The 11,265-nt window shown below is 35.3% G+C and overlaps 1 protein-coding gene across 1 annotated transcript; it reads right to left on the bottom strand.

The window, feature by feature from the left end:
• Positions 1-360: 360 nt before the first annotated feature.
• On the bottom strand, positions 361-9,927 carry LOC102593130 (uncharacterized). Its single transcript, XM_006366675.2, has 16 exons — positions 9,493-9,927; positions 8,812-9,006; positions 7,817-7,891; positions 7,541-7,708; positions 7,096-7,259; positions 6,088-6,306; positions 5,305-5,431; positions 4,526-4,714; positions 3,872-3,958; positions 3,565-3,725; positions 2,322-2,441; positions 1,326-1,551; positions 1,165-1,224; positions 917-1,090; positions 725-834; positions 361-632 (listed from the first exon to the last, which is right to left on the bottom strand). The coding sequence occupies exons 1-16, from the start codon at positions 9,679-9,681 to the stop codon at positions 467-469; spliced, it is 2,430 nt and encodes an 809-aa protein (XP_006366737.1). The 5' UTR covers positions 9,682-9,927; the 3' UTR covers positions 361-466.
• Between the last annotated feature and the right edge of the window lie 1,338 nt (positions 9,928-11,265).

Below are 11,265 nucleotides of genomic sequence, written 5' to 3'. Positions count from 1 at the left end.
ATCCTAGAGCGCAGTATTGATAAATCATATATCTTCATATTTCTTTTGTAAGTAAAATTTTGTTTTTACAAACTTTCAAATACACATAATTTTTATATTAGTAACTTCTTAAAATATAATTCTTTCACACTAGGAACAATTCATTCGAAGTAACAAAAAATGATGGATCATTACTTTACAAAATATAAATTTACGAGTCAAATTTTACATTAAATATTTTTTTGAAATCAACTATGTTTTCAAATAAATTGAAATTTGATATTATGATTTCATATTGCATGTCCAACCGCAGCCTTAGTTTCAATTGTAAACAACACAATATAGAATAGTAATTCAACTGTAAAGATAACTTCACACACATTGGTAAAAATTCTTGATGAAATATTGGCACAAAATCTTGATCATATTTTATCTTACTATTTCCTTCAAAATTTATGTGAACTAACAATAGAAATTCTTCCTGAGATTAACGTACAGGAGATGAAAAGAAGATTACAACAAAATACACGAAAAATCCAGCTAGTAGAATACCAGCATAAACTAAATTCTGAGAAGACTGCACAGGAAGCTTGTATTCAATACTGCAGCATTTCATTTTCTCTCTCTCAGAAGCCAAAATATGTTCCACATACCTAAAAATTCAAAAATTCAACAATTCACAACATAAGAAATTTACAGTAAATTCCTATATCTATAAGGGATAAGAGTTTCATGTGTAACTTACTGCTGAGTGAAAATGGAACTTTGCAAGATATCTGAACTATTCGAGTGTGCTTCTTGCAAGCGATGATCATACAGTAGGGAAGACAATTCTACGAGTTGTTCCTCTAGGTTCTGTTATATGATAGAGTCAGCATATGTCATTTACATAATGATATAACTAGATTTACCAAGTACAGGAAAAATAATTACTTACATCCAAGTATTTTTCTAGACGATCAACTAACTCGTGGGGGAATGGTTCAGGCAAGTTGGTAGTCTTTTTATAGAACTTTTCCAGCCATAAGTCAGTACTTGTTTTGTTCTTTCTACCCTTCACTGGCTCACCAAGAGGAGTTTTCAGATGTTCTGCAGCAAAAACTTGTACAGCCTGGGAAAAAAAAAGATGGGACAGATAAATACAGGTTAGAACAAAAGAGCTAGGTGAATGACAACTAGAAGTACCTCTGATGTCTCCCTGATCCGGTGAAGGGCCGAATCAACACGTGCATATATTGTGTTCCTCTGCAGGTAATGGTAAATGATGAGCCTTTAATTTATGTTAGTTACAATCAAATCTACATCATGTAGAAAGTGTAAAGCAGATAGTGAAGAGCATAACATACCAGGGCGACATCCTTGAGCAATTGACTGACTTGTGAAGTGTTAGAGAATGGTCCAAATGGGTGGCAACCAGTTGCCCAGAGCCAATTTACAACAGGCCTTTCATGCACGTGAGAAGCCTTTTCATATGGAGCACTCAACCCACCCACAACAGAAGCCAGTCCTGCCAATATATGTTGTTGGGCTAGCATTGGAATAGCATGCCTTCTCTCTATTTCTGAAACATAGCTGTCAAATACCAACAGGAAGCAAGTAAAGATCCCCAAACTAGATGCATGCAAGGAGAATAAACATCAGAAAACATTTAATGGAAGGTTTGTAAGTTCACTAATGAAATAATTTGAGGTAGTCTTCTTTTACCATATTTTGTGTTTCTCATAAATATTAGTATTAGACTTAGAACATCAAATCATAATAATGCTTCTGATGAACAGAGAAATAGTCTAGAGAAATTGCATGCAAAATCTTTTAGATGCCTAAAGAACGAATACAGGAGAATATGAGGGAGGCGATGGAAATAAAACCTTGCTATATACTTGGAGTATGGTTCTCAATGACATTTCCTCTATACTTGTTTTCTGTAGTCAGTCCAATTAGCAAAAAGTTAATCTGGTTGGAGATCAGAAGCCATCGATCTCCATTAAAAAGGATAAGATAAAGAGTAAATTTGTTATCAGGGTCTTGCAGCTTTCTATTGTCATACTCTGATACGAGTGGTCGCAATGTCAATTGTAAATACTAATTGAAATCTAAACTCAGTTTACTAGAGTTATAATTTATTTGAGGTCAGGAAGACAGAACCAAGGAACTACCACTACTTTAGTAGAAAGGAGTTGCTGCAGCTAAAATATTGCCAACAAACGAAACTTAAAGCTATCTCCTACCCCGGATAGATTAAAAGTTCCATGATTGTAGTATACAGTAGAAAGCCATACTGAAGGACACCAAAACAAACAAGATAAATAAGGCAATGAAAACGGAGTAAATACGTCACCCACCTCAAAGGTATCTTATCATTCTGATGTTGGAGTACAATAACTACATCTTTACTTGTCCAAACAAGACTTTCCTCTTCCATCATAAGATGTTCATCCACATCAGCTAAAGATAGAACAAACCTGTAAACAAGGAGGATATTGTTAGAGCATGGCACTCTTGTTCAAAATAGGAGAAAAAATCTTCTGGAATTTAGGGTTAGAACTTTTCGATCTTGTTGGGCAATTTTTATGTCAGAGTAAAATGTAGAGAACCTGCTTTATTGAATATTGGATGGAGATAAGCCTAGATGGAGCAGAAGGGGTAATGAGGATTCATATAACTGACCCCGGCTAGGTTGGGACTAAGGCTTGGTTATTTATGTATCTATTCATTGTCAAACAAATAGAAGAAAAGAAATTAAACTTAAAAAGAAATAATCAGAACAGCCAAATAGAAGAGACATGTATTAAAGACAATGCTTTTTTGGCATTTCTGATGTATATGTCATCCAATAATTCAGCAACCAAATTGCTATAGGGTCAACTATGTTAAATGGAACAGCATGCAGTACAAGTTTGTTTTCATTCGTCAATCTTACTCATGATATAAATAAAAGATGACAACAGGCATAGTGTAATATGCTATTGTTGCTATCCATGAAGTCCAATATCAAAGACCAATTCAATGATTAATGCAGAAGCATATGATGGGCATACCTAATTATTGAGTGCAATAGGTAAAAAGATTCATTACATAAAATACACACAAGCTCCTGAAGATCAAAGACAAGTCTTTTAGCAGAACTAGTAATTGGTACTGAGCAAAAAGGTTCGTTACATAAAATACACACAAGCTCCTGAAGATCAAAGACAAGTCTTTTAGCAGAACTAGTAATTGGTTACTGAGTAAAGAAAGAAAGCTCCCAAGGCTATGATCTAGTGGTAAGAGGGCAGTGGATAGGTGCATGTCACTGGTTTGAACCCTGCAACAGACAAAAACTTGGTATTTAAATGGAGAAGGGTAGAGGGGTATGCCCAATATCCACCGAGTTGAGACTTGCACCACTGCTCCTTGGTGATTTCTCAGTTATAAGAAAAATCGCATTATCGATTTGTATAGCGATATTTCTGATGTGTTCATTCAGTATCAGAACTCAGAAGACAATGTCAAACATCAGAGAGGGAGAGAGAGAAGTGGCATCAACACAGCAGTTATAAGCAATCGAGAAAAGGCCTCAGTGAAATAAAAGGTTATTGCGCTCACACTGGAATGACTCTGGTACCATATGTGCGGTGCAGATCACCTTGTTTCTTCTTTTTTACTGCTCTTTTCTTCTCCTTCTTTCGATTCTGGTTATAAGTAGCCCAGATAGGTTTATGCTTTAGTACGGAATCACTTGTACTGTCATTCTCATCCATCCAGTGCTAGAAAAAAAGAAAACAGATTTAGAACAATAAGGCAAGAAGTAAAAGGTATATGCATGTGCAAGTTGCAATGGATAAATATTGATACAAGCCACATAGGTGTGTTCTGCAGAATATTTGCTAGGCAGGGAAATGGAGAAACCAACCTGACGGAGAAAAAATTTACTTGAGAGTGAAGGGTCAGAAACCTCAAGTAAACCGGCAGCTAGCACATCTGCGGATCGTTCCATCTCCTGCATTTGTCAATTGCATAGAGAATTTTATGTTATAAGAAACTACTAATAACCAATCTGACAGAAACATCAGAAGACCAAAACAAATGAATAAATGAACAAAAGATTAATAGAGACATCAGATAACAAACAAGAACTGACAACCCCTGGAGATGTGGTAAAAAAAGAGAGATGTAGTAACAGATACTCCCTCACTTGTAACTTGTTTGTCTGGTTTTGACTTGGCATGGAGTTTAAGAAAGTAAAAAAGACTTTTGAATCTTGTCTTCGTAAACTAAAGATATGTAGAATGCACCAAAATGCCCTTTAATCTTGTGGTCTTAAACATGCCATGTGGAAAGTAGAAACTAAAGAGTTGCCAAAAAAGGAAAGAAACATTCTTTTTTGAACGGATTAAAAAGGAAAGTAAGACAAACAAATTGAAACGGAGAGAGCACACCATTTGCCTACTGAAACTATCTGAAGACCTTTTCTCACATATAATCTTAATGCATTTCACATCCAACTGCATTTATTATCTCAAATGGAGGTAACATAGAAAAGGGAAACGGAAAATCAGGAAACCACCTCTCTAAGGATCGCACCATCAAGATATGTCTTTGTATGTACATGGAAACGTCCATCCTTCTTTGTTTCTTGAAGGGAATGACCCCGCATGGCTTTTGAAACAGCTATAGCCAATTTCTCATGGCGATGCAAAGCATGTGAACCTCCAATCATCACTACTTCCTGTTCTTTGTGAAGCATTTTCTTCACCTGAAGGTCAAAAACTAAAAGCTCATAATTCATGTATGGCCCTGGTTCCATCTAAATTTTAAGTTTTTGTTCTGTTGGGTACCAACATTGTTAGACTCAGCAAATAGATAAGGGAAACTACAAAAAAAAAAAAAAAAAAAACAGCGAGAGAGAATTGGCAAGGGAAATAGACTTAACGACTAAAGAACAATTATCAGAAACCTTTTATATTCCTTGTCACAAAAGAAAAATAGCCTAATTTAATCAGCAAGGATAGGATTAACATCTCAACAATAAAGTAGCAGTCAAAACCCACTCCAGCCCTCCTCCTTTTGATAAGTAACTTAGTAGCAGTCCTTAAAATGACATCTCTACCAGTAAGGATTGATGTCAAGTATAATAAGAAAGTAAGTATCTGTTTCATCAACATCTGAAAGCTTTACAAGTAGTTTTGAAAAGAAACAGAATTTAAAGTCTCCTCAACATTGTTTAGTGCAAAAGCAACAACATTTTCAACTCAGTCACAAAACGAATAACATATCAACCATCCAAGTCACTGGATACACAGAAAAGCATCATAAGAGACCAGGATAATGAGGTAAAATTTTTACCTCCGCTTCAATTGCTCCAACATCAAGACTATAGTTATAGCCCTTTGTCATGATATTGAAGCGATTATGATTTTGAAGGACAATGATAGGGATAAGCAACCTTGTTGTCATATCGACAGTTTCAAACCTAATGAATACATGATAAAACACTAAGATTGAATTAGAAGAAAGAACAAAGTTTATCTATAACTGCTACAAACATGAACACAGAGAAAGCAGGGGACAGGGACATTATCTGTAATCATCCTATTTTTTTCTTTTTTTATCTGTAATCATCCTATATGACAAAAATAAACACATCTAATCCTCAGGATGGTATCTTCATAAGTATGCAAAGAAAAAGATAGATCTGCAATTGCCAATGTCTTTTTTTTTTATTTGCACCGGGTGTCCGAGTCTCTTTGAGCCCCGACTAATCCCGGGGGTGCACAGGCCCTCGGCAAGGAGTTTCCCGCAAGTGCACCACGGTTAATTCAGGTTTTACCCAGTCCGATGGCCCTCAGAAATTGTTTGCACCCAGTGGGTTTCGAACTTGAGACCTTGAAAGGGAGCAAACCCCAAGGCTCAAGTCAATTGCCAGCAGGCCAACCCCTGAGGGTTTGCAATTGCCAATGTCTTCTAGTTTTCTTCCACTTAAATGTGATGATGCATAAACTACTAGGGATAAGAGTTCAAAAATCAAATACATGCTTAAAACTTATCAAGTGCTTTCAAAACCATGATAACCATCATCAAAAGTAACCCGAACAGTCTAACCTTGTGTGAGGAAATAAAAGACTTTACCTAACATCCGGAGCTATGACATGTTCAATGGTGGTTGCAACTAGAGAGGCAAGCTGCCCAACAAAAATATCATGAGCAGCATGCTCAGTTACTACACCTGACCCTTTGTGAAGCACAACATTCCGCAAACGCGGCAATGATCTGGAACTAATGCTTCCTTCTTCAGTTTCAATCTTTCCATAAGTGCAAGGACCTGCTGAGAGGTCAACCACAACAAACCTGAAATAATAATGCCAGGAAACTCAAACTTCTGTACAACAGGTTAAAGACAATTGAACTTTCAACTGATTTATCAGAGTTACAATTGAAACTATGATTCAACAACATAAACTATAAGGTATTTTAACAAAATATGAGATCTAAAAACAAATTGAGGAAAACCAAAAAGGAAGCCAAGTTCGCCAGACCACTAAACACTAGACAGTTTACGAAGAAAGTGAGATCGGCTGCAACATTTCGCAGAACCATTTTTAACTTTTAATTCTAAGTTGCAGAAAACCCATCATCTTTTACCTCCACTGCTTGTTCCTGGCCCAAACAGAAAATCTTGCTTCCATATGTAAGTTAATACAGGGGCTTAAACCTTCTGAGAATACATAAGGAAGCTAAAAAGACTGAAGGACTGAAGGTACAGAGGTACATCCAGACAAAGAAAGAAATTAATCATCAACTTTTTATGCCACATGATCACAAGATCTGTACCTTTTAACCCACAGCAGAGATATCAAAACTGCAGAAGTCTAAGCAATTCACAAAAAACACTTGAAAGAAAATAGGATGCTCGGGCTAAAGATAAACATTTGATTCCACCATAGGGTCAATCTTGAGCCACAAATCAATTAGCATATGAAGGCAGACCGAAAGGTGCAATACTATTATCCAACTAGAGGATGCTCAGTAATTATCTTGTGTAAAGGGCACATTTTGTTATCCCTTATCCATTCTCTGTATAAACTAAGATAACTGTTTCAGTATCAAGTATAACACACGATATAAAACCAGCAATACCTGCCAGAGCCAAGCCAAACTTGAGAAGCTCCCCCTCCATTATAACGATAGCGATATATGTAATCTCCTTCTTGTTTTTTCATCTCTTCCTCATTAAGTTGTGTAATTCTTCCATACATTAAACTGTCCAGGTCAATGTCCGTGTTCCTTGGATCCAATCTTACCTGCAGTGAAGTTCCCATGGTAACAACAGTCAATCAATGTCCCTATTCAACACTCAGCAAAAGAAACTTAGTGAATTAAGGTTTGAAGTCTGATGTAATGGGTTAGTGTGCAACAACTGACTTCTCGATAAGGACGAACAACAATCAAAGTTAATGAGAAATAAAAAATTTAAATTTTTTTTAACAAATATTATGGAAAAAAGTCAACCTGAACACTTCATATCCTTCAGTAATAAAATCAAACAAATCAAGAATTTGATGGTCAAGTTTGCCACACATACCTTATCAAAGTTAACAATAAAGATTACAGTAGGCCAGGGTCTATCCATCTCTTCAGCAGACTGTCCCCAACTTTCAAGATCAAATAGGTAAGAATAAAGTTTCTGAAATTCCGGTTCCACGGCAGTTGCCTCAACTTCAAAAAGGGGAACTTCTCTTCCAAAATCAGTCTACAAATCACAAAACAGGTTGACATTTGATTTTGATTTTATGAAGTAGAAACTTAAAATAGGAGAATCTGAGACAAATTCAGAATTAAGATTATCTGGTACAGTCACCTCTCTTGCATTTCCAGCAGGCACCATTGCTGCCTTAAGTGCTTTCTCCAAGGCTATTAGTTCTGGCTGTCCAGCCTGCAGCAACAGGTGACACCAGAATCACAACAGTAACCATAAACTATTAGCACCAACCATTCCATTTTCATCTTCGAAACATCTTTAAGAGTACTCCGAACATCTTTCTTTTTTTTTTTTTGCTCAGTCAGTTATCCAAAAATCTAAACTTTTTATTCATCATATATTTAGGCAAGGGACGCCAAAAATATAATTAACAGCAAGGACTACATCCATTTCCAGTTGAGGTTTCCTTCTCCATTTATCCGATGAAGGACAACTCCTCTCATTGGATCCCCAGTAAGTGAATGTTTAAGTTCGATTAAGTTAATAATTTCCTGCCTTATATCTAGATTACAACAACTTTCTTTTAGAGATAATTTATTGTTTTTTGAGATAAATCTAGATTACAACTACTGCTAAGCTGCATCCCAAATTACTATAAATCACTATTGGGATATGAAAAAAAGAAAGAGTTATTTTGTTATTTTTTTTATTGTTCAAAATGAAATTAGAGTTTTGTCTTATTGCTAGGAATAAGCCATCATCCCAGTTCAAAAACCTCAAGAAATTAGGCCATCTGACTTCTATCTAGTGGTAAAGTTTCAAATTTATATGCCACAAAAGAAGTTCTTGATATCCTTAATATTAGGATCTTGTTTGCTTAGAACAAAGGAATCCAAACCGATATTGGCTAATCAATCATTTTGAGGCATAAGATTTGTGAATGAATAACAGAGAAATATTCATAGGATTGTTACCATTTCTTCAAAAAAAATCATAGGAAAGCAACCAACAGTGAGAAAGCAGTAATCATGAATGTAGTGTAGCTCTATTCAAAATTAGAAGAGATCTCCGAACATAACATGAAAACAACCATGATTCTAAAAGCACCATGGCAAAATGGTACAAGCATAAATCATAGAAGGGAGAAGGCTCACCGGAAATGTATTATATACTATGTGATGCTCAATATCAAGTGGTTGGCCTGTCTCCAAACACGAGGGCCTATGAGATGGGAAACTGACTTTCAGAAACTCCTCCAACTTTGGAGAATCTAATGCGTACCTATAGCCCCCATCACCACTAAAACCAACAAGAACTATGTTGACTTCCAGAGGAACTTGAAATGGTACCTGTACAATATTAACACAATTAGGCATCTGAACAGAGCTTTTATATGAAGAGAATTTGAAAAAGTAAATAGCCTGCATTATAACCACAGAGGTTCACCCATAGCCTATTATCTATTTCTCTCGTCAATGAACATATATATCAATTTCGGGCCAAGCCTCAGTGCTAATAACTAAATTACATTTGTAAAAAATTAAAGTTTCAATGTATAGGACTTCTGAGTTGACTGATAACCAAACAGAACAAAAGCAATTACAGCCATAACATGGATTTAAGAGATCCAAAACACATGAAAAGATAGAAATTGGGAGGTTTGCGGTCGAATTTAATAAGAACTTCGAACTAATTTGACTAAATTCCCATTCTAGTTTAAGCAGTGAGCCAGCTAGCGGATAAAATCACAACTTTTTCCATGAAATTTGCAATAAATGATGATAAAGACGAAAATCAATATGTAATTTAATGTAATTCACAAATATGAGATCTACCTCGGCTCGAGAATGAAGCATTTGACGAACTTCCGATCGAACGTTTTCTTTCACGTCTTGAAAAGCTCCATGGTGCCACTGTTGGTGACCAGGATTACTACGATAGGCTTGAGATGCTGATTCTGACAGAGTCCCGAACAGACTCAGTGCAACTATTGCTATGCAGAAACAGCTAGTTATTCGAATCATCTGTACTTTCTATTTCTCTTTCCTTCTCAAAGATGTAGCATTTGAATGCGGTTGAACCGAACACGATATCGGCAGAACAGAGTTCAGCTCTCCGGCGAGAAGAATCGCTGTTCCCCGGTGGCCGGAAATGTTTGACCCGTTTCACTGGAGAAGAATTGACGGACGGAGACTGAGTGAGCTTAATCAAAATTCCACTAGTGTCCCTGTTACATATTCTATTTTACGTTTTCTCTACTGCTGTTGTGTGAATCTATTTGCAATACGGGCCAGATGGGTCTCGTCAAGCCTGTCCTTCAAAGAGGCCCGATATGGTTTTGAAAGGAAATATATACTAGTTAATTACTTAATTAGTCATCACAGTTATACTATAGTTTTAGTTAGTTATCACTTGTGATCAATATTCACCGATAATTATGTGGGTCGGAATATAATTTAAATAACTTTTGTATAATGTAATTTTGTATAATATAATTTGTATAACTATTTAAATTTGAGATGTTTGTGCTTGTATAAATTCGTTATTTTGAGTTTATACAAAAATAGTTCAATTATACAAACTAATCCGCGAATTATACAAACGGGGAAGTTTAAACGGTAGCTACAATCCGTAAATATGAAAACTATAGCTATGAAACAAACTAGGCAGTTTAAACTGTAGCTACAACCCGTAAATATGCAAACTATAGCCATGAAGCATAAATATATTTATTATAATGACTATTTACGAAAATTCTCCAATAATTTTTGCTTCTTAAATTAATAGTCTTTAATTTTTGTTCTTTGGTATTTTGAGAATTTAAGTAATAAAAAGTGACTGAAAATATTTAACATTATAAAAGCAAAAAAAATTTGTAAGAGTCAAGATATGCTTTATAAGTCAAAAAGAAATTACCTACGTTATGTCTTACGAAGCATAAATTCAATTTTAGAATAGTATGCTTTACAAAATTCATAATTCACAAGTTATGTTTAACAAGGCAAAAAAATTGCAAGGCAAAATTCATAAGGGGAAATTCACAAGATACAAGTTATGTACAATCATAAGTTTATTTTCAAAACATTGTGTATTAAGAAGTTCATAACACACATGTTATATGTTACAAGGAAGAAGTTATATTTTACAAGACATAAAATCAATTTCAGAACCACAAAATTATATCTTTTAGATTTTATTTTTAAAAAAAATGGAAAAGGGCATAAAATACCCTTGAGCTATTGGAAATGGTACAAAATTACCCTCCATCAACCTATTGGCTCCCAAATACCCCCTAACATCCACCTATTGTCTCTCAAATACCTTGACATCCACCTATTGGCTCCCAAATACCATTGCATCCACCTTTGGGTTCAATATTGACCACTTTTATAACGGATTATCATTTAAATATTTTTTAAAAATATACCTGGCGACCATCTATTGACTACAATTTAATTACTTAAAATAATTTACAAATTCATTCATTTTACTCTATCCAAATTGACTACACTTGACTCAAGTTAATTATACCCGACCCAAATTAACTACACCCGCCCCAAATTACATTTACCCCACCAATTAAAACAAATACACCCTTTATTCCAACA

This window comes from Solanum tuberosum, unplaced genomic scaffold (assembly GCF_000226075.1).
Source record: "Solanum tuberosum cultivar DM 1-3 516 R44 unplaced genomic scaffold, SolTub_3.0 scf00674, whole genome shotgun sequence".
NCBI classification, from domain to species: Eukaryota; Viridiplantae; Streptophyta; class Magnoliopsida; order Solanales; family Solanaceae; genus Solanum; species Solanum tuberosum.
The sequence above is the reverse complement of the archived record's forward strand: the minus strand, read 5'-3'. Positions and strand labels throughout refer to the sequence as shown.